Source organism: Citrus sinensis, chromosome 2 (genome assembly GCF_022201045.2).
Source record: "Citrus sinensis cultivar Valencia sweet orange chromosome 2, DVS_A1.0, whole genome shotgun sequence".
NCBI lineage: Eukaryota > Viridiplantae > Streptophyta > Magnoliopsida > Sapindales > Rutaceae > Citrus > Citrus sinensis.
The window spans coordinates 22,718,429-22,741,639 of NC_068557.1; the positions used below are offsets into that span (position 1 = coordinate 22,718,429).

The 23,211-nt window shown below is 33.6% G+C and overlaps 3 protein-coding genes across 3 annotated transcripts; all 3 read right to left on the reverse strand.

The window, feature by feature from the left end:
- Window positions 1–4,122: 4,122 nt before the first annotated feature.
- Window positions 4,123–5,251, reverse strand: LOC102624191 (transcription factor IBH1-like). Its single transcript, XM_006492167.4, has one exon. It carries the CDS (start codon window positions 4,907–4,909, stop codon window positions 4,409–4,411), a length of 501 nt encoding a protein of 166 aa, XP_006492230.1. The 5' UTR covers window positions 4,910–5,251; the 3' UTR covers window positions 4,123–4,408.
- Window positions 5,252–9,824: 4,573 nt separating this feature from the next.
- LOC102624470 (fimbrin-2) lies at window positions 9,825–14,806 on the reverse strand. The gene is made up of 14 exons (XM_006492168.4): window positions 14,524–14,806; window positions 14,271–14,441; window positions 13,529–13,770; window positions 13,276–13,447; window positions 13,095–13,133; window positions 12,862–12,930; window positions 12,633–12,749; window positions 11,819–12,030; window positions 11,490–11,645; window positions 11,130–11,329; window positions 10,836–10,993; window positions 10,600–10,696; window positions 10,284–10,375; window positions 9,825–10,179 (listed from the first exon to the last, which is right to left on the reverse strand). The coding sequence occupies exons 1-14, from the start codon at window positions 14,608–14,610 to the stop codon at window positions 9,994–9,996; spliced, it is 1,998 nt and encodes a 665-aa protein (XP_006492231.1). The 5' UTR covers window positions 14,611–14,806; the 3' UTR covers window positions 9,825–9,993.
- A 2,961-nt stretch (window positions 14,807–17,767) lies between these two features.
- On the reverse strand, window positions 17,768–22,601 carry LOC102624744 (protein PEP-RELATED DEVELOPMENT ARRESTED 1, chloroplastic). The gene is made up of 11 exons (XM_015525157.3): window positions 22,435–22,601; window positions 21,725–22,094; window positions 21,468–21,623; window positions 20,782–20,850; window positions 20,510–20,680; window positions 19,622–19,765; window positions 19,279–19,431; window positions 19,072–19,137; window positions 18,795–18,854; window positions 18,351–18,398; window positions 17,768–18,154 (listed from the first exon to the last, which is right to left on the reverse strand). The coding sequence occupies exons 2-10, from the start codon at window positions 22,064–22,066 to the stop codon at window positions 18,354–18,356; spliced, it is 1,206 nt and encodes a 401-aa protein (XP_015380643.1). The 5' UTR covers window positions 22,067–22,094; window positions 22,435–22,601; the 3' UTR covers window positions 17,768–18,154; window positions 18,351–18,353.
- Window positions 22,602–23,211: the final 610 nt, after the last annotated feature.

Genomic DNA, 23,211 nt, shown 5'->3' on the forward strand with positions numbered 1-23,211 from the left:
ACAACGACCCTTAATCCCGTTGCCCCAGCACGTCAACGGCGCCGTTTCACCAAGTATTTTAATTCAATTGCTTGTGTGTTACTCATCAACACACACACATAATAACATATGGAACAACAAATTTAACTCTTGTTATATTTACATTATTTGTGTAGAAAAATTAAATACGTTGGGATGAATTAATTAATTAATTAATTTCTTTTTGAGAAGTATCTTCATAACGAGTGTTTAGTTAACGTATTTCTTTTAGTTAATACGTTAATTTGTGTGTGTGTTTAGTTTTTATATTTTTATCTTTCTATTTTTATTATTATTATTATTATTTGCCAGATATGACGATGAATTCGAGTATGATTTTGGCTAATCAGAACAATCAACTTTGGCGGCTCGCGCAGCATTAAGAAATTCAGCGAGCAAGACAAATAGGAAGAGGAATGGGTGTCAGGATATATCAGAGTACTTTTAAGCATAAAGCCGGTGGGAATAATAAAATTGGTAAGAACCTACAATGGACTATGGGACAAGGTCTGGAAACGTGGAGGAGAGGAGATGATCCAAGCAGAAGAAGGGTGATTTATTGCCGGTCACGGGATTGACGAACCTTAAAATTGGAGAGAATTGTAAGGAGAAGGAGAAGGAGAAGGAGAAGGAGAAGAATGCTGCAACTGCTGCTGATACGATGGCGAGTCATAAGGAGTAGATAAAATTGAGGTTGCAGAAAGAGAAGGACATGTTTGAAAAGATGGCCGCAGAGCCGAAGTAGCAGCTGGATAATATTGGGAAAGTTCTCAATGTTTTAGCCCAATTGAAAATGAGGATTCTTTAGGGACCTTGACATTGGAGTCATGACTTGCAGATTACTTGAGTGACTTAAAGAAGAGGGTTTATCTTAATCATTGGCTTCTTTACTTCAACCCCATTGCTCGGTCACTAGCTTCTCCTTTGTTTAAGAGGGTGTTTCAAGGTTGGGACCCTCTTCAAAATCCATCACACGGACTGGAATTGGTGTCAAAGTGGAAGGATTTTTTGGACATCCACCAAGGTCTTACTTATTCTAACCTGGTTTCAGTGAATATCTTTCCTGCTGATAGAATGTCGTCAAGCATCAATACTGGGATGCTAGAGAAGTTGAGCCGATGCTTAAATTTTTAGATAGTTGGAAAAACTTGCTGCCTTCTTCTGTTCTTGATACCATATTGGATACAGTTGTTATGCCGAAAGTTTCTAGTCTTGTCAACTCATGGAACTCCTCTTCCGAAACTGATCCGATCCATGTCTTGGTGCAGTCGTGGATGCAAATTCTGGGACAAAAACGCGAGGGCTCGTATCAGATGATACTTATAAAGTTGGGAGAGGTTATTGACTATTGGCACCTAAGTAAGAAAGCAGCATACGCTATATTGTCACCTAAGTAAGAAAGCAGCATACGCTATATTGTCACCGTGGAAGAAAATGTTCGATTTACCAAGCTGGGAACAACTTATGATTCGATATATTGTTGAAAACTAAAGGTTACCCTTCAGGAATTGGAAATAAATCCTGCAAACCAAAAGCTTGATCAGTTCAATTGGGTCACATCCTGGGTATCTGACATTCCAATTCACCTTATGGCCGATTTGATGTTGGGATTCTTCTTCACCAAGTGGCTCCAGGTTTTGTATAATTGGTTGATCCAAACTCCGGATTTTGAACAGATCCGTAAATGGTATATGGTTGGAAGGAACTTCTTCCGCAAGAAATTCTAGCAAACGAAAGTATCCGGGCACGGCTTGCTATTGGGCTTGACATGATTGCCGAAGCTGCTGATGGAGCTAAACTTGACCCAGCTGGTTATTTACTGAAACCTAGTCTTCTGAATCAGATTAAGCAGTTTGAAGCTCCACAGATTGCAGCAGCATGACAAACGAATTTAACTAAAGCACTTGCAGCAGCTAGCCATTGCATGAGTTTATTTATATTTACCTCGTTTATTTACTGAACCCTTAACATTGCTTGGTAATATTATATGTACGATTGAATTATTGTAATCCTGTGCTTGAACTCAGTATCAGTAAGCATTTTGATTTTTGGTTAGTTATTGGCGCAGAATATACAAAGTTTGTGAATGTGGTCCCTGGAATTAGTTCGGCAATCATGGTTCTAACAAATTAAGGCTAATGGCCAAGCGTTTTCATTTTTTTTTTCCCTTTTAAGAAGTCAAGAACGGATCAATCATTAGACTCTGTCTTTTCTTTATTTATTGTATCGAGTTGGAATTTTCTTCCTAATTTCCTGCTCAATTAATTAGTTGGTCCCTTCAATTCTAGTATAGCCGAGACTTACACGAATATAGTTTTGTAATTATAATAAAAATATTATAGATTTTTCACACAGATAAAATGAATTTAACTTTCAAGTTACAATAATTAATACATATTAAACACTTTAATACCCTTATTTTTAATCTATACCTGTCTAACATGGCTTAAATCAATATAATTATAAATCTTTAGATTATGCATGGTAACACTTAACATAATCCAAACATTCATTTTTTTCTGATGGTGGTGATGGATCCGTTAGCTAATGCACGTGAATTGATGAGTTGCAAACAAATCCCCCTGAGCCACACATTTCGTTTGGTTGATTTATGTTATACTTTCTGTTAAAAACAATCAACAACATGAAATCCCTCCAAAGGCATAACCATTTGAACCTGTGATGATCGACAACCCTCATGCACAAACCCAGTAATATTTTATTTCTTAAAACCGATGATGAAGCCTCAATATTTTACAAGATCATCACCATGAAAATTAAAGAAGTAAAGCAGCTCTAACCATTCCCCATGGATTAAATTCTTTTATTCTCTAGATCTAGGTTTGGTTCTAAACAATATATATAGCTAGAAAGGTCACAAGGGGTAATACTTATTACTGAATATCAAAAGTTTCTACGTCAACACATATAATTGTTTGTGTATATATTGAAAAAGTTGACCATGTTAATAAAAGAAGCAATGGAACAAGATCAATACCCAGAAGAAAATTGCCAATGCGCAAGGATTGATTGAAAATATTAACTACAGATTAGAGCTATATATAGCTGGATGGTTTTTCCTATTGCTTATAACATGTAATTGATCAGCTGATGCAAGCTCGTGAGTGTTGATATGTCATCATCAATAGATGATCCAGTTTCCAAAATTCTTTTATAGGGGAGATTATATATGTAGATCAAAGCATTACAAAATCGAAAAAGAAAATTAAAAATTAGACACCATTATAAAAAAAAAAAAGCAATAAAGAAAAGAAAATCCAAATTTTCAACTTTCTGGGTTTTATACTTTTGAAATTAACCTTTTAGGTCTGCTCATTAATCAATTAACATCGTGATTAGAAGTTTAGGGCCACCCTTTTCTGTCTTTTACGACTTTGTCATTTTCTTTAGGAATACAGTTGTTAGTTTGAAATGGTAGTGCTAATTAAAAAGTTAAGTAGCTAGCTAACTAGAATTTAGTTATATCAATATCTATTGATTGAGTACCAACCAAAGATTTAATAATTTAAATCCAACAAGTACGATATATAGTATATTTGATTTTTTTCTGTGATTTTTATAATAATTAATACTAGAAATTAACTAAATCTAGTAATTAGAGGAAACCATATATTAGTTGATGGTGAGAAGCAAGTGTCCATAAAGGAATCATTTCAATCAGCACTTTAGTTGCAAAATGCATGACAACCCTAAAAGATAAAAAAACTAGGTAGAGAACATACATTTTTCTCATAATTAAAAACAAGGGTCGTGGCTTTTAATTGGGAAAAGGAAGCTTAATTATCAATTGACTTGGACCCATGTTTTTTTTTTCTTTAATTTATTGAAGGAAGAACCGAAGTTAAATTTTGGGTTTTATATATAATTAACTATATAGTATTGTTTGTAATTGAAATAACGAAGTTGATTTTATAGAATGCACTTATACGGATCTTAATAATACATATATCTCACCTTATTAAATAGCTCTTGATAAGCACTTGAGCTGCAAAACTGGGTGGAATTTACTTGAGACACGCGAAAAATCAACAGAAAGCAACAACAGAAAGAAAATAATTAATCAGTGAAAAATGAAAGAATATATAAGCGCTACAATACACCAATATTATTCCATAACAAGCTTATAATAATATAGGTAAACTTTTACAGACTAACAAGCTATATATCTACAAACAGGCTATATATAAACCCACTCGCATATATAAAAGTTTTACTTAATTAAATGTCAATGCAAATATTTGAAACCCACCTTTCTATATTCTACCCGATCCTCAAATATATGTTCTTGGATTTATTTATACAATATCTATATATTAATTTGTCTGTATAATTATTAATTTGTTGATAATTAATTATTATGTAGAGCTGATCAGAGAGCAGAGTAGAATTGATCAATACTTGTCATCACCTGTACTTGAGTAACAAGGCACTTCAAGTAATGCGCGGTTTCATCCAACAAGCTGCACAAATCCATTGTTTCACCCCCCGGCACAAGCTTCCGAAGCTCGTTCGCATGACAAAACCCTCCGCCACCACCAACCTCCTCATGATGATCACCTCTCTTCCTTAAACTTCTCTTATGATGATGAATATTGTTGTTGATTAATCTTCTCACTGAAACAACACGACGGCGTCGTCTTGCTGCTGCTTTGTGTTGATTATGAATCTTCCAAAGCATAGCCCTACTCCAAGCTCTCCTAGAACCAACCGCCAAAGCCATTGATTTATCAGCAGCAATCTTAACCCTAGTGGGTGATGATAACGATGATCTTTCCTCACTTTTTATTTTCATCAAAGCTCTAAGAAATCTTCTGCTGAACCGAGATTTTAAAGAATTAGGGTTTGAAGATGACCTGTTAATCGAATTCATGATACGTTTGTGAAATTAGGGTTTCTGACACTAGTAGGGTACACAGCAATATTGACTGTAACTGAATTGCGGGCTTGTTTCTTTTTATGGGATGAATCAAAAATGAGATTTTCTTCTGACACAAAAGGGGGGCCTCAGCCCTCTGACACACAAAATCTAATACAGTACACACACACACACACACACACACAAAGAAAGAAAGAAAGAAAGAAAGAAATGTGGTGAGGGAAATTTGAAGGTGGGGAGAGACAGAGTGGGGGGATTAAAAATGGGAGGTGTGAAGGAGAAGAAGACTTGGAGAATCAATCTATAATAAAGCTATGAGATAATTGTTGATAGTATTAATATTATCTTCTTCTTTTTTAATTGAATTATACGTTTTCTTTTATCGGTATCGTTTTCATGTTGAAGCTTTGGAGATGGAAGTTTCTTGTGGGGCCTCTAAATTGCCAACCACCATATGATCGCACATGGTGCCATTTTCCCACTTGGACTAATGTGGGGTCCTTTCTTTTACTTCTATAAAACTACACAGATATTCCCCTCTCCTCATTCTATTTACTAATTTGACACATAAATAAATGAAAATAATTACGCAAATCATCTTCAGGCTACCTTAAAAATATTTAAAGTACGAGTAGTTACCGCAAATTTTTGAAAATAGAACTAAAACTAAAGATGGTATTGAAATATTATCATAATTTGTGGAGGTTATTTGTACCTTTGACATTCTTAAGGTGTTTAAGAGATAATATTCGTATAGATTAATTAGTAATTTCACCTCATATTTGGTGAATAGTTGAGTAGATATATATTATTTTCTTATATGGTGAGTAACTTTACACGTTATATTGTTTTATAGTGACTTAAGAAACAATATTATCTAATAGTAAACTATATCAGTAGATAATCATTTTTTCTCATTTTTACAATGTCAACCTATTGAGTCATTCTTTAATATTAAGGACTTTTGTTGGATATGAAATAATTTTTTGAAGCTAAACAACACTGTTTAACTACAATACAAATTAAATTATAATTTAAGTACACAGCACAGTAGTATGGAATTTTATATTTTGAAATGTATGAACATCATCACATGTGAATCATTCTTAGAATTCTCATCACTTTCTTTCTTTTCATTTTTCTTCTCTTGCTTTCACATATTTTTTCTTTGTTTTAGTTATAACTTTGTCTTGTAAGAGAATGTCAATTGTGAGTAATTGTGATGGTGATACATGGGCGAGGTGAAATATTTTGACGGCAAGCACACGTGGTATGATTTGATGGGGTGGGAATGTCGGCACTCAAAATGGATTATGGACTACACTAGAAAAGGCTTTGCTCTGCGACTAATATTAAAATTTTAATTTTAGTTAATTAGCTTTAATAACAAGTAAGGAACCTCATTATTAGGTAACATTTCACTTTTGTGATAATGATGGTGTAACCGTGGCCTCTAAATAATCTCATTACTTTTAAGTATACTTGCTTTGCATGTTTTCAAAAAAGCAAACAGTAATTAGGTACACATGTCATGTTATCTTCGAAGTGATAATGTAGTTTTAATTTATTTTACTTCATATAGAATTATATCCTAAACCTAAGACTTTAAATTAAATAAATCCTCATCCAAGTCTAAAAGTTCCATATTGCCAAAATATGTTGACTCTTTCATTGACAAATCCCATGTTTGATTTGGACTAATTTGGTGATTCTATTATTTTTTAAATAATTATTGTTAGATGTGCAATAGAAATAATCAATTTACAAAAATAATAGTTGATCAATTGGTAAATTTTATTTTTAAAAATATTGTGGGTTTTAAAAGCACACGCATTTATTTGATAAATCTTACCATTAAACTAATTTAAGAATATAAATTATTAAAATAAACATAATATTGAATATACATTTATGAACACGAATACATAATGTTTTTTTTATTGTGTATATACAATGATTTATAAATAAAATAAGATTTTTTATTTTATTTTTTAGTTTGGTCATCTCAGTGTAATAATGATAATAATCTCTTTAAAATGAATAATTTTATTTCCTACTTAAATAAGGATAATTTTGAATTCCTATAATATATGTGGGGAAATATATCGAATTACATGAAGTATAAAATTATTTCTAAAAATTAAATTTTAAAAAACTAATCCTTTCCTAATTTTCAAAGTTTGCTGTAGGATATGGTGATTTTGTCGAAAGTGATTTTTTAAAAAAAATTTTACCAAATACCAAAATTAATTTTTATTTTTTAATACCACTTTTGAGTCTCTCAAAAACAATAACAAGCCCTTCATTAACCATATATATTACTGTTAATAATATTACATACGCATTTCTTGAGCAATGGTAATAATATGTGACAATTGTATGTTACCATAAATTCTATGGCACGAGACTTTTACAATATAATTGATTTGATTAATGCTAGAACTACGAAATGGTTGAAACACAATTAAATTGGTTAAATGAAAACACCGCATGACCACAAACGCACGGGACTTAGAAACATACACTAGTAGATAAAAGAATGAATACACGCGTAAGAGTTTGATTGGCGAGCACGTGGAGTTTGAACGTGAGACTTTTGGCTCCGATATCACGTTCGAGAAACTTCTCAAAATATTGTTTCTCAATTATATTTCTTCTTGTTTAGCTCTCATGGAATAAGAAGAACAGTTTTATTCCAAAAATGGAGCATCCCAAAGCAAAGCGAAAAAGAGGAACCGAGCCCGCTTTCTCTCGGGAAAAATGTTTTGTACAGTCATCACATTCACACATAGCTTTTATGACTAAAACTTTTGAAACAAAAATTTTCACTGAATGATAATTAAAACTCGCTTTCACTCATTGAAAATTTTATGCCTCAGACGATTCAGCAACAGTCCAGGAAGTTGAATCTGATCTTTGATTTCATACTCAGTTTCCATTATTGGACCACGTTTATCATCAAATGGCATCCATGTGTGAGGAAAACGACAACATTTTTAGAACCAGATTTTAGGTATTGACAGCTTGAATTGATAGTAACATACCATTGAACTTCAATTCGATCTCAAGTCTCAGTTAGTTAATGGAAGAATTTGGGTTCTGGCCTATGGGGATAGCTAGCCAAAGCTACCAATGCAGGATGAGGGCCAAAGCTGGCAAAGCTATCTCTGACTTTGTAGCTCAAATTCTTGAAATTTATGTTCTAAGTATTATGATTGATTTCAAAAGAAAGTAGCTAGTATATAACTTGATGGAAAATCTCATTAATTTTATTAAATGATTAAGGGTTAATTTTGGATTACCTTCTCATAAAATGATCATTTTTAAAATACTTTGTAAACTATTATAAATCTAAATTTATTCCACATTTTTTTCTTATATTTAAAAAAAAAAAGGGATAAGTTGAAATTTATAATAACTTATAATAGTTAAAATATTTTAAAGAATATTATCTTACTAAGGGGATAAACTGAAATTTATCTAATAATTGGTAGGTGGGTATTATATCAAGAGTTAGACTATTGGCACCCCTCCAAACTCCTTTTAAAACCCTCTTCTATCACAATTACATTTAAAGACAAATACTCTAATATATCTCACTTTAAACTTTTGTATTATCTCTCTCTTAAAAAAAAGAAAGAAAGAAAAAACTCTTGTATTCTCTTTTATCAAACTCACACACAGTCATTTTTCCTCGAATTCTCTATATATTTTCCTTCAACAATTAGGACAATCTATTGATTATGAACAAAACTGAAGAAATTATATGGCTTTTTACTTTTATGTTCATACTAGAACCTTTTACATCATACTCTTAAGAATATTCTATTTAATTCATTGATTTTTATCAAGAAGTTTATCATCCATAGAAATTGTTTGTGAGGAGGGGGGAAATAATAAAAATTTTAAAAAATTCACAAATTAAATGTGTTTATTTAAAAATAAGGATATTTTTTATGCTAAATTTGATATAATTCAAAAAGGAGTTTCAAAAGAATTTTTGAGCGGTGCCAACAATCCAACTCTTATATCAATTATAATTAAAAATTGATTTCTCCAGTGCAGATGTTCAAAAATTTTGAAATACAAATTTGAAGAATTTGGTATCTAACTGCAATACGAAATTAAAATTTAGTTAAATAATTTGGTCTATCTTCCAATTTTATGTCGGATAGAATCTATCGACTGTGTAAAGATCCACGTTCGAGAACTGCGTGAGGGTGGACAAAATAACTGAAAAAGAAGAAAGGTAAAGGGACAGACATGCAAGATCAAAACGCACGCTCAGGAGGCGTTTAATTTCTTTTAATGGGGCAGCCACGGACGGACACATGGTGGGCCTGATATTGCCTATGGTTAGACATACAACGAGCTATTGAATTCGACTCCTTAACTAACTCATAATTATGTTTAGCAGCTTCTACATTTTAATTTCTTTTTATTATGCCCACTTAATTGCTCTCTGACTCAGCACCAGGTGTCACTCTTTACTTAATTTCCCTATGCATCTGCCTTTTTGTTGTTGTTTTGCCTCTGAGTCTCACATTTTTGGCTTTTATTTTTACTTAAATTTTCCTTAATTAACCGAAAAGATTCCCAATTAATGTTGATTGCTTCGTCAATTGATACAACAGAGAGTCATTATTCGCACGAATTAGACACTGCTCTTTGGTTAACTTCAACCACGTTTGATTGTCGACTTATAGGAGTCATAATTCAATGTGGACATAAGAATTAGACACTGCTGCATAACTAAATACAGTACCATATTTAATTTAAAGATTTTGTCAAATTGCAATATTCTGTAACTTAGCCAACACTTGATTTAAATAAGTGATAGTATTTATCTTTCAATCGTACTTTAAAGGTGCGCGGATTTGAAAATTTTTAACACATAAGCATTCAAAGAGAAGCAAAGGAAAAAACTATTCACATATGCAATTGCATTAGCAAAATTTGCTTTGGGAACAATCCAATTCCTATTGTGTGTGTATCATACAACACTTGGCAATCAAATTTTAATGGGAAAAAGAGAAAGGAAACTCAATCAGAAACTTGAGCTTTCTCTTGGTACCTATTTATATATTACCATTTTCTTCGATTGATGAATCAGAAGCTGAGTCATCCAATGTTGAATTTGAAATGGTTTCCGACTGGCTTCCATTTTCACTATCTGAAATTCCAGATGCTTTCTCTTCAACTGGTTGTTTCATGAACCAATGCATAATACTTGCAGTCAATGTAAGAATCATCTTTTGATTCACCTGAAATAATTGAAAGAAAAATATAAAAACTCGGCTTCCAAATTGAGAGACCTTATTAACTGCAGTTGATGACCCAACAAAGCTCCTGATCGAAGAACATATACCTCAGTCATGTCTTCAGGAAGCAAAAATATTGAGCATCCAAGTTTCCTTGCAATACTGATAATGTAGGTGGCATTCATCTTTTTCTCCTCATCTAAATTTCCCCAAGTTTGAAAAGAGAAAGAACAATGTCAAAACGAATGAGTATTTTTCCAACATAATTTTATGAAAATCGAAAAGATTGTAAGAAAAAAGCTAGATTTATAAATCACACACAATAAAACAAATTGTACTGTCAAAAACTAAATTCTTGCCAAAGCATGCTGCTATTGCCGATCAAAGTAACTGCACATCGCGTATGATTAGAAGAAAACATACCCGTTACTCCTTTTGTGACCAGACTCCAGTTTACAGCTCTAGGCTGAACAGCACTGAGTAGCTCAAGAAAAAAGATGCCATCTGCCAAACTCTTATCCTGTTAAATTGAAATAGTGATGAAAATGGTTCAGATTTGTTTACTCAGAATAGAAGCAGAGAATCAGAAATCTAATTGAATGGTTCATTGAAGAAGTGAATGTTGTATTACACGAGATGAAGCTAATTTAAAACTATACCTTAAAACTATTCATGCGACTCTGGCTTCCTGAGATTCTCACTTTGGCATTGGCCCATTGCAGAATATCAGCATCAGTTATTTCCTTCCCATGGGAGTGGAATCTCAAGTTCTTCAGAAGTTGCAGGACATTGTATCTCATCATTTGCCATAATAATGCTGAAAAGAAAAGAGGCCAACATTCGTTATTCATAAAAAGGAGATATATAAGAACCCAACAGAAGAATTCGGCAAAATAGTCTGAAAAAAGCTTTCTGAATAGCATTAAAAGTATAATGGCGGAACAGAGTATTACCCAAAATCAATTTTTTATTTCCTTGTACAATATCATTTCCAGCGATATTGACCAGGGAAAACTTCAGTTGCTTCCCTATTTTTACCACTTGGTTACAGTTTTCTACTTTCCTGAATGGTAATTTAATCGGAGGCTTATTTGCAATCTTCCAATTGACAATCCCCGGTGACAGCTTGTCAAGAGTTTCTAGAAGTACCCATCTGCAAAATATGTTTAGCCAATGCACTAGATTTTAGGTGAAGAATGAATTTTGTGAAATTATCAGATAGAAATCTATTATAATACAACCTCTATTCAATTTGGAATAAGTACCGTGATACTAAATTCTTATAATTATGAGAGCAAAACATAGATACTAACCCATTTCTGAGATCTTCAAAGACATTATCTATGTATGTTGAATTTCCAAGGCTGTTTATCCAAAAACGGAATGCTCTTTCTTCTCTAGAAATCTGGGTGTCATCAGGTGAAACTTCAAGGAAGGATATCTCTTTTGTTTGGGTAGATAGCCCATTCCTGAATGTAAACGTGTGACAATTAGCTTATGTGCATTTGAACTCTATTAATGTGATCATGATATCTAGAGGAAGAAGACAAGCCATCAATTTGTTTAGGCATATTTAGCACTAAAATGCATCTTAAAGTACAAATGGTATACCATGAATATGGAAGATAGAAAACATTCTCACCTATGCTGGAAAATATGTGCAACAAAAGCAAGGTTAAGATTTGGGGAACCCTCGACAATATCCTTTGCAGTCAAGTATCTGCGACAACCCATCCTATCTGCATGTTCAAGAATCAATTTTGCTCTTTGCAGTGGATTTTTGACGGCCAATGTAGATGGATTGCTGTGCTCAGGTGCAAGAACATTTAAAAGGTTAGCGTAAGCTTCTCCATCCTGCAGATGGCACAGAGAATGATCAATATCAAACACATCTTTGAAAACTGATGTAGCATGCCTCACACAGAAATCATCAATTTTATTTGCTTTTGGCTTATACATTCAGGAAGTGCTCAATTCATTCATCAGCATGGACAACTCTGGTCTACAAGCTAAACCATGATAACAGATGAATTGTGTGCTAATTGGATTAATAGACATATTGCACAATCATTCTCAATCAAGAGGTGCACCCAAGTGCTACGTTTCATGGATCACATAACTCACCCTAATTTTGAGGCGATCATGATGCAAATCATGATTCAAAAGCACTACTGCAATAAAAGATGATAAGAAAAGAATTTTTTTTTTCAAGGTTCTCTTTCAACTGTCAACGAGTAAGTTTGTCTGTGACTTTGAGCTATACAAACAACCAACATTTATGAATACTATTCATATCTCAAACAAAAGCCGACACTTCTCTTCACAAAGACAAACTCAAAACATCAAATTCTTTTGCTTTAAAGATGCTACAAAGCAAAAGCATACTCAAATGAAACTACTGTAGCCAGAAGAAAGATTAAAAATTATATATATGATGGACGTTTTCACTTATCTACCTTTATATCTGAAGAGAAGTTGGTCACTATTTTCTTGTATCCAGCTTTCTTCAGATGAAAATTCATCCACCTCAGTAAAATCTTCTCTGGAGGTAGACTCATCAACTCTTCCACATCCTGTTGTTTGCAATATAAAAAGGAAACTTGTTAGAGCAGAACTATTAATAAAATTCTGAGCATGCCGATTGTTAAACAAAACAATACTGCTGTTGAAAGAAGAGAATATTACCTTGCTATCATCAACCAGCTGCAGCAACTGAGGTGTTTTCTTCAGGTTGAGGTCAGCCAGCAATTGTATCTAGAATAGCATGACAACAAGAAGGTCAAACAATATCTAAACTAACAGAAAATGGTTCTGCAGTTTGCATTTCTTCAGCTTCATGGTTCCTAAGTCCAATGAAGCATTCATTAACTCATTGTCAGCTAAATGTCAAATTAAGATGATAAACATAAAAATGTTACCTTAATGATTTGGGAAATCACTCCAAGAACAAGATGACGCTGAAACAAAACAATAAAGGATATCAGCTTTAATGATCAATAGAATTGCAACATTGAATTATTAAGCATAGTGACAACACACAATTCAAGTCAATGAAATCATGGCAAAAGGGAAAATTAATTAAAAGGCATATACACGTACCCTTCCCTCGATAAAATCTTGGGTCCCTATGTTAACTACAGTACATCCAATAGCCTTAGCAGAGTTCAGACAGAGGGTATGGTTTTCATTTCTTTCCCACGGGTTAAGCAACCTCTTTGTATTAATAGCTCTTTCATCAATTGTACCAGGAACTGCCACATTGATAAGCTTGCTGCAGGACAAGAATCAAAAGAACAATTAATAAAATCATCAAAACCTTAACATGTCCAATCAACAAAAAACTTCTAGTTACCAGAGAAGAACTCCATCCTTTACAATCTCGAAAAGATCATTAGATGAAGGATCAATTGGGAGGTATTTATTTAGAAATTCATCCCCTGCAAGGTAATTATTGATATGTGCAACATAAGATGCTTTTTCGGATTCGCTAATGGTGTGAAGCAATGTGGTGGTTGCAGCCTTGAGGAATGCAGACGAGTTCTTGGCATTGCTTCCTGTTCTTGCATTTGCATGCGCTTGTAGCTTCAAATAAACCTGTACCATGATTTCCAACACAGGTTTCCATCTTTAACGTTGCAGATAGTAAAAGAATTTCTACTTAATAAACAATCAAACAGATAATTTTTTTTTTAATTTCACCTTAAACACAAAGAAATAATTTTATAAATAATGTTTCCAAAATCCAATGACAGCGTTTTTTAAAAAATAATAATAATAACTCTAGAACTCGCGAAAATTTTTTATATACACTATCTGATTTGTTGTCTGCGTCAATTGCAGAGGATTAGATGAAGTGCAAAAAGATGACTTGCCTTCATCGACTCTGAAGAGCAACCGACAAGATGATACTTTCATTCACAAAAGCAGGAAACGAAATCCAAAATTTTGATTATAGGAATAGCAGATAAGCGGAAAGAACATAAATCAACCTCCAAAAGTATGGTGAAACGACACATCGTCCAAATAGAAGGTCGGTGAACGAATGATCGAGTAGACAGAAAAATCAGAGGATGGCATATGAATATCAATCATACCTTCAAGAAGAGCTCGAAATCAACCTCATCTTGTAGGTCACAATGATAATCTTGAATCAACGAAGCTCTCTCTTCTTCGCTGAGATTTTCTCCGACAACTTTCAATCTCGACATCTTCGATGCTAAATCGCCTACCGTTAGCTTTCCACTGTCTCTCCTCATGCTCATGAACTGCAAAATTTCATATTTTCTTATTCTTAAACATCTCAAAAAAAAGATAAAAACAATGGAAAAATAAAATGGATGAACTTACGTGAGTCTTTAAGCTCCGAAGCTCAACCTGCGTGAACTGGTTTTGAAGCGATGGATCTGATACAACAATCCCTACGTAACCTGACATTTTGCTAATTTCTTTTTTACAGTTTTTTTTTTTTTTTGTTATTGTAACTTAAAAAAAAAAAAAAAAGGATTCAAGTTCTGCAGCGGATTTGATTTAATGTGAAAATGCGATCTCTCTTTCTTTCTATCTTTCAATTCTAATAGCTCCAGAGTACTGCAGGTGGAGCAAAGGCTTGCGAGTTTTTTGAATTAGAATTCAAATTATGACCCTTATGTCCCCTCAACCTCAAAGTGATTTATCTCTCTGTCTGAGTAGGAACCTGGGCCCCACTCCACACTTGGGCTGGGCCACATTTCATAATTCAAATTATGACTAATTTGTCCTCGAACCCGCTTTCTTTTTTTAAAATTTGAAGAGTATATAGTTTTTTGTTCTAAATTTTCATGTTTTGGCAAACATACGTTAAAAAAAAAAATTGTATGTAGACTATACGTAAATTAATAAAATTTTCAAGTGCGAAAGACAATACAACTATAAGGAATATAACATTATTTTGGATTGCTTGAGTTAGAATTTTCATAATGCGAGGGAAAATAGAAGTTGAATGTATAAATTTGAGTTTTTATAGGATAAGTATCTTCTTAAATATTAGTGAAAATACATTCTCAAGTTGATTTTAATAACTGTATTATAAGTGTATGTATCTAGATTAAAATACAATAAATTTTAGATTAAAATACAATAAATTATTATTTTTTTGGATAATATAGTAGTAGATTGTGACCAACTTTTAAAAGGGGGAAAAAAAGGCATTTAATAAGGAGAAGAAGAGAACCACTTGGGCTAACGAGTAAGTTCACAAATGTGAGGAAATGGGTTCGAGCCTCTGCAGACGCATTACAGGTGTTTAATTTAAATGTTTTTCCTTGGAACCCCAGAACTTGAGTGAAGGCAGTCTTTCTCCCAGGAGGGGAGTTGACGTCTTTTGAATATTTGAGAGGGTTAAAAAATCTGAGCGGTGCCATATCAACTTTGATGTCAACAGGTCTCAGTACATATATTTGTATGATTGTACATATCAATTATACTCTCATATAATATGAGTTGTAATTTGAGTAATAATCTCATGTCATAAAAAAAAAATAATAAGGAGAAGAAGAGAACTATTTAAAGCCTAAAGACTAGTATTATTTTGAATTTCCTTAACTAAAAATTACAGAGTAAGTAAGTTACTGCATTGAATCGCTTACAGGGTAGATTCATGAATAGCATTAATGGAGGTTGGTCATCATGCATTAAATATTTTTGGTAAAAAAATTAGGCAAAGGACAAGGCAGTCATTCAATACAAGATGATGATTTGGCCATTTTAGGAATTCTGAGCCCCACGTGAAAGAAAAGCTTGCTTGCTTTCCAAAAAGTTTGAGTTGATTGCAGGGACAGATTACAGTAACGGTCCTTTTTTGTGATTTATTTCCTTTCACTTGAAAATCCAATTCAATAGTAAAAAAACAAGGTTTGGTAAGCTCTGTTTGATAAATCTTTTCTTCAAGTTACTACAAACACACTAACATAATAATTAAAGAAAGAATTACCCATTTCAATGGAAAAGCACAGAGACAGCAAATGCTTTTTAGCTTAACGCATGGAGAAAGCAAGATTTACGGCCAAGAAAAAAGAGGCAAAAGTAGCATCAGCAGGCATAATTCACATGGATGTTATGACCTAAATTTAACTTCAATTCCCTTGTTATCAACTAAAAAGAGGCATGTGAGTGGGGGGACCAGAGGCAAAGGAGATAGAGATATCGTATCAGAAATGGAGGTGTTTATGGTTTTAATAGATAGGATGTGATTCAGTTTTACTCATTATATTATTGAGATAAAAGCTGCTACCATAACACAGATTAATCGAGTTTTGACCAACTTTTTTCGCTTTCAAAGTTACAGTAGACCCAAACTTTTTTCTTAATTGAAGAGATTTGACTTTATAATTAGAATGAGAAGTTTCTCAACATTTCAGCAGCAGATTACAGCCCATATATCTATACGAGTGAATGATGAGTAATACTACGGTGCTTCGGCTCCTTTATGCACCGAATTTTTCATTACGCTCATTAATTTTTTCATACAAGTAATCATCATATTTTTTTATAATTGCGACTTGAGAGACGAAGGTTCTAAAGTCGGCTCACGTCACGTGGACAACATCGACTTGTTTATTACTTGATCAAAGAAGCTCATGGAGAAAACCAATAGAAAATAATGTTGTGTTTACTTGCTGGAGTGGGAGTGAGGAGTGTAGATTCCTCCCACTCCAGCGTTTACTTCCTCTAAATAGGAAGTGAGTGGGAATCCCACTCCGTGAACCCCACCTATTTTTGGAGTGGGGAGTGGGAGTGGGACTCCCATTGGGAGAGGTCCCACTCCCACCTCTTCCTTTTTTACCCTTTTATTTTTTTTATTTAATTTAATTTAATATTTTATAATTAATAAAATAAAATAAATATTATTATATTTATTTGAATAATAATATTATATTTAACTAAATAATAATTTGCATTGATTCTAAGTTAAAATTATTTTAAAATAATATTATTATATTAATAGAGAATTAATAAATGTAATATTATTATATTTATTTTTAAAATAATAGTATTATATTTATTTAATATTAATAATAATAAATAGTTTATTCTAAGAAAATATTAATTTTGTACTAAATAATATTATATTATTATTTTATATAATAATAAATTTAATATAATTATATTAAATAAAATAAAATAAGGTTTCATTTTGTATTAAAATTAATAATTTATTGTTCATAATTAAGAATATTAATAATTATAATAAATTTACAAATATAATAAAATAAATATTATTCATTAAATATATTTTTTATTAGTTTTGTAATTAAAAACTATAATTCTTTAAATAAGGATAAAATTGTAATTTGAAACTATTTACTCCCAATCCAAGATAAAGTAAACACATAAATTGGATTCTGATCTCTAATCCATACTTCCATTCCAGTGTAAGTAAACAACCTACTCCCACTCCCACTCCACACTCCCAATCCTAGGATTCCCACTCCTCAGGATTCCCAATCCAATCCAAAAAGTAAACGCTACCTAAATAGAGAGCATGAGGGGAGCAGCTTAGGCAAAGGCGAATAGTGAGGCCCAGTCAGTGATGATACGTAATAACAAGGAGGTGTGGTGACAAATCCAGGTCGGTGGGAGATATATATATATATGTATGCATGTATCTATATACACATTTTGCTTTACCAGAAAGGCAACACTCCTTAAGGCAAGCAACACAAGAGGGCTTGTGGGGAAAAGCTCTTCTAAATTATTGGGGGAATATGCAGCATCCTTGCTGTGTTTGCTTCTACACCTCACTACATTCAAATCATTACAAAGGTCTACACCGATCCCGAAATATATCACCATTGTTATCGAGTAGGTCCCTAACCCACATGCCATTCCACTATTGTTAACCGGACACTGAAATCTTCATCATTGTTAGCTGATTTAGGATGTAACTGCAGCATCATTTTGAGAGTTCATATGGGCTTCACTCTTTGCCATCATTGAGGACCTGATTAGGGATTTAAAAGATATTACAATGCACATTTCATTATAAACCAAGATGTCGGTGAACAAACATTAAATTAACATATCTACATATGTTTAACAGTTACTTGGCCTCGTTGATGTTAGCCAAATACTTCACGTCTTTCCAATAGCATAAGACGATTAAAATGGGGTTAATAATGTAGTGAAAAATTTACCACCTGTTAGAATGCTATTTCTTGAAGAACTTGAAGTGTCTTCTGATGGACCTGGATGCAAGATACAGAGAAGAATGGGTCACACAAGGAATGACGAATACGACTAGTAAGTGAACAGATTTTACTGAGAAGCTATTCAACCTTAGAACTTGTGCAGACAAAATGACACTACGTTTTGGTTAAGGGAGTTGATGAAGAGGCAATATTAAAACACAGGTGTCCAAGTTTGTGAGTTCATCAATTAATAAAAAACATTCTCTTAAACCCGCCAATTATATTGCAAAAATATTTTCACAGAAAAACAGCAGGTCCCGAAATAAGTCTCTATGTACAACAAAACTTTTAAAAATATATATATAACAAAAAGTAATTAAGCAATCGGGGAAGACTACTTAATCAAAAGGAGAGACAAGGTTATAGAACAGTGTCAGGGGAAACAGTAGTTACCCATTCAAGATGTTGTGCTGTAATGCCAGGGACATTTCCGGAGTATATACCACCTAAGACCTGCAAGTCCAATAATAAAAGTTGGTCAGTTTTAATCTATCCTTATCTACTAGTTGTGAAGACCATCGTAAAAAAAAATTACTGAGATGATCAGAGGCCCAAACAAATTAAAGCAAGAGACAGTGACACTTTATCTGCTAGTTGCCAAGATCACCATCAAAAAAGAAAAAAAAAACAAGAGATGCAATATAGCCAACGGCAGTAATAAAGTGATTACCTTCGTTACAGTCTCAAGAAACATTCCAGGGCGCACAGGAAGAGGTTTCTTTCCAGTAACACTTCCCTGGGGATCATAACAACATGATCATAAAACAGACCATCATAACACCAAGAATTGGGAAAACATATTGACCTAATATAAAGATAACACATTTCAACTAATGGCGAAAAAGTACACATAAGTCATATCAGGGATGAATCCCACCCTTCCTGCAATTCCACTGGAATTCCTATCAGCAGAGGTCTGATCACCGACATCATTATCTGCACCTTCACCTTTCCCTAGCATTACATTTTTTATCATTTCCCCAACAGTTTTCCCAGGCTTCAGAGCCACCAGTTTGGTTAAGAAGTTCACCTGAATTATTGAATTGAAGTGAAGCCAATGATCAATAATAAGAAGAATATAACAACACTCACGCATAGATTTAATCAAGATGAACAATAGTTATCAATAGTATACTTAAAAAGTAAGAAGAGTGAATTAAGGAAAATGAGAAACAGCCACATATAATTGATATAAGTCCTATAAAGGCAGGGATAAAGACCTCAGATTCGGGAAGTGTATTAAAACCACGATCATTCCGTTCATCCAGTATTCCACCTCCCATCATGTTTCGAGCTTCCTCTCTGATCAAAACAAGCCGTGCAAGTAGCTTTCTATCCGGAACAACTGGTCGAGTTTCCATTGTCTGCATAAGTTTCAAATCACAAGAGAAAAATTGGGGAAAAACATAATGAAGACATTTACTGAACCCATAATTCGAACAGCCAATTGAAAAAAATGTGTTCGCTGAACTTAGAGTCAATGGTAGAATGCTTGATACAGAACAAACTTTACATGACTTCCAACTAAAGACTCTCAAACTGTAAATTTTGAGCTACATCACTAGCTCTTCCATGATGAATCTTTATTGCAACAATAATGATTAAAACTCATTTTTAGCAAGCTAACTTACATTTGGTGTTAAATGTGATGCATTTTTCATATTTATCATTGTACAAATCTTCACATTTAAATGCCCGATGAATAGGCTAACCACTTTCTCATTTATTTTGTTATTTGAGCATGCAACAAACAAGGAGGTATTTAAATTGTTACTCTTGTCTAATTCTTTTGAACTCTCTGCCTAAATTCTACTGCTTCAAGAACCCAGACATCTAAGTCAGAGCGGTAGTCCTACAAAGGAAGATTCAGGAATGCCAGTAAATATCAGCAAACAACTGTAATTAATGTGATGAACTCAACTGCCTATCAGGAAAAAGGGATTTCAATTTATATTCCTGAGATGCAAGGGGTAGAGATTGCTAACGATCATGAAAGAGAGTTGTAACAGCAAAAAGAAGAAGTTTTAAAACACACAATGCACAATTTGAAATATGCAACAATGGTATAACTTATGAGAAAAGAACAGAGTAGTTTCTGAATTAATTACCTCTAGCAAGTCATCAGCCTGGTTAGCTATATCATTGAGATTTGCACAGGGAAGATGAACTTTGAGCCCATTCTCACCTTTAAAGATGCCCCCACCAGCAGCCACTCGGCGCATCAATTCATGTCTGCTATCTTTTTGGGGAGTTCTGCAGAGAAGGCCAATCACTTGAACCTATACAGAGAAATCAAATTATTGAATGCATGGGTTATAATTTGAATTAGCTTTCAAATCGATAATTAGAATATGTAACCGGTATACAGAAACTTCCTAACATGTGGTGGACACTTTTTGGTAAGATGTGATAATACAGTCTCCTTGACCACCTCCAACAGAGCCTTGCGCTTCAGAGGCAACAAATAAACAGTCAAAAACCATTTCTAAGTTCCAAGTAATCATAAAACTAAACAAAGTATATGATATGTGTCAGCAACAAAACACAGAGAATCATTGCAATGACTAAAAACCATGCAAGCAGGAAAGGTGACATGGAAAATACGACTTAAATCATGCATAGAACAGGATGTTGTTTGTCAACCATATTCTAATATCAGTAAAATGGCTATGGACCAGTTCCTTGAAAACATAGCCCTAATTGTATATGTCCATCAATAAGGAAGTCCACCCGTAAAGTTAATAACAACTCATACTCATACAACTTCCATGGTATGAAACTTTCGTTCTCAAAAACTTTCAAAAAAGTACCAAATTGGAAACATCTTCCAATCATTTTTAAGCAGCTACAGAAGGCAAATAAGGACACATAATAAAATACCAATCAGCCATAAAGTAGGAATAGCAAATATTGTTAGAAGAAGACGTATAATTTGCATTCCAGTTTACCCTGAATACGAAAAAAGTACTCAAACCATATGATTTGGGTCGTTAGCCTTCCATTAAAATTACATTAAGAATGTTGAAAATCGCAGTTTCAAGCACTATACATGAGCAAAAATTATACCTTATCATCTTGGTCATTTTCAGCTTGCTGGATCATGTAATCCAGAGCCATCATAAAGCCAGGCTCCATCTCATCAACTCTTTTACCTATAACTCCTTGCGCCGTCAATTCCACAGCCACCTCCGCAGACGCTTCATCCATGTTCATATTTTCCAGCTGTAGCCACATATTATAAAGACAGAATAATTCGTTTAATTGTTCATTTTTGGAAAAAAGAGAATTGATTGATGAGCTGAGAGTAATAAATGAAAACTCACCAGCGTAATCATCTCTTGAAGCACAGAGGTGACTTGCTCACCTCCTTTGAGTATAGCTTCGTACTGGGCATTATTCATTTCTTGGTCTCCATTTATGTGTTGCTTCCGTCGGGTCCTGTCAGTTCTGTCTTGCAAGTCCAGCTCTTCATCTGGGAAACCTCCACCCACTACATAGCTGCTGCAAAAGGTCACTAACTGATTCTTCTCCGTCGGTTGTTTGAGTTGCCGTTGACACAGCTGCTGATTGTGTTGAGATGTGAATGAAATCCAAGAAGAAGCGAAATCATTTGGAGCTGTAGAAGCTAAAGATAATGGAATCAACCGGACGGACGCCTGCAACATTTCGTAACTTGCTACTGCTCCCGGGGTTCTGGGTTTTTGGGTAGACAACAATATAACATTAATTAGTTAAGACAGTGAAATTATCGTTTAATTTTCTTTTGAAAAAATAAATAAATAAACGACGTCGCTGAAGACCAAACAACGAGCTCGTGATCAACCCGTAAGTCGATTAAGGAATTTACAACAAAGTCCCTAACCAACCAAACACGGAGTAAAAACTAATAAGGTTTGAAGGCCGTTAGGAAAACAGAAAACTGCCCCTTTGATTCTCCAAGGCTTAGTTGGGAAAACGATTTCACGTTTTTGGGTGAATATTCCGTTTCCATATGCTTAGCGGTAGGAATTAGGAAGTAGAAAGAAACGGTCACCTCCTCCACTTTAATCCAGGGTTAACAATGCCAGAGACGAGCGGCTTTGAAAGAGTTGAGGAATAATGTTGATACCAAATCGGGGGAGACGAATCGTAGGGCTTGTGAGTGGGGGCTTCTTCGCTGGGTACAAAATGTCTTCTTTTATGCGCATTAGTTGATTTAGTTCAAAAATCGATAATTGCAGCCGCCGACTGTCGGAGTATAATCCACTACCACATGGTTAAAAGTCATAGGCAGTGATGGTAAATTGTGGGCCAGACCTTTTTAAGTTTATGCCCAAATTCAAGTTATTGGTAACAAGGCCAAGGGGCCTAGTTCGAGTATGGATAAGCTTAGGCTTCAATTAATTTTTTAATGAAGTTAAAAAAACATTAGATTAAAGATAGTTATCCAGTATATAAGGTATGTTTAAGAATGAGGTACTGTAATTTTTAAACTACAGCAGTTATGAAGTAAAAAATACGTATGGGAGTAGAAATTGAGAAAAAAAAATTTGTTAAGCTGTCAAAACCTAACTATAAGTGTTACCAAACACCTTAGTAGATAGGCTTTGACCGCCTAACTACCTGACCACATTCTCAAACAAGCTAATAGTAGTGCAATAGTTAAATACATAAGATCTTACCAACCAACATAATAAACCACAAATACTAATATCGAAAATAAACTATTTTAATATTTGCGAACCATCTTCTTCTTCATCTTTCAATTCCTCACTAGTAAGTTTTTCTCAAGAACTCCAATGAGTGTTAAAATAAATAGTAAAGCAAAAAA

Bases quoted from the DNA above. Each gene is read 5' to 3' on its own strand.
- LOC102624191 (XM_006492167.4), bottom strand. From the start codon at position 4,909: ATGAATTCGATTAACAGGTCATCTTCAAACCCTAATTCTTTAAAATCT.
- LOC102624470 (XM_006492168.4), bottom strand. From the start codon at position 14,610: ATGTCAGGTTACGTAGGGATTGTTGTATCAGATCCATCGCTTCAAAAC. The intron at 14,442-14,523 runs GTAAGTTCATCC...GAAATTTTGCAG, and splicing joins TTCGGAGCTTAAAGACTCAC to TTCATGAGCATGAGGAGAGA. The intron at 13,771-14,270 runs GTATGATTGATA...ATCATGGTACAG, and splicing joins ATTTCGAGCTCTTCTTGAAG to GTTTATTTGAAGCTACAAGC.
- LOC102624744 (XM_015525157.3), bottom strand. From the start codon at position 22,066: ATGTTGCAGGCGTCCGTCCGGTTGATTCCATTATCTTTAGCTTCTACA. The intron at 21,624-21,724 runs GTGAGTTTTCAT...ATGTGGCTACAG, and splicing joins TTCAAGAGATGATTACGCTG to CTGGAAAATATGAACATGGA. The intron at 18,855-19,071 runs GTAATCACTTTA...TTGGACTTGCAG, and splicing joins TTCTTGAGACTGTAACGAAG to GTCTTAGGTGGTATATACTC.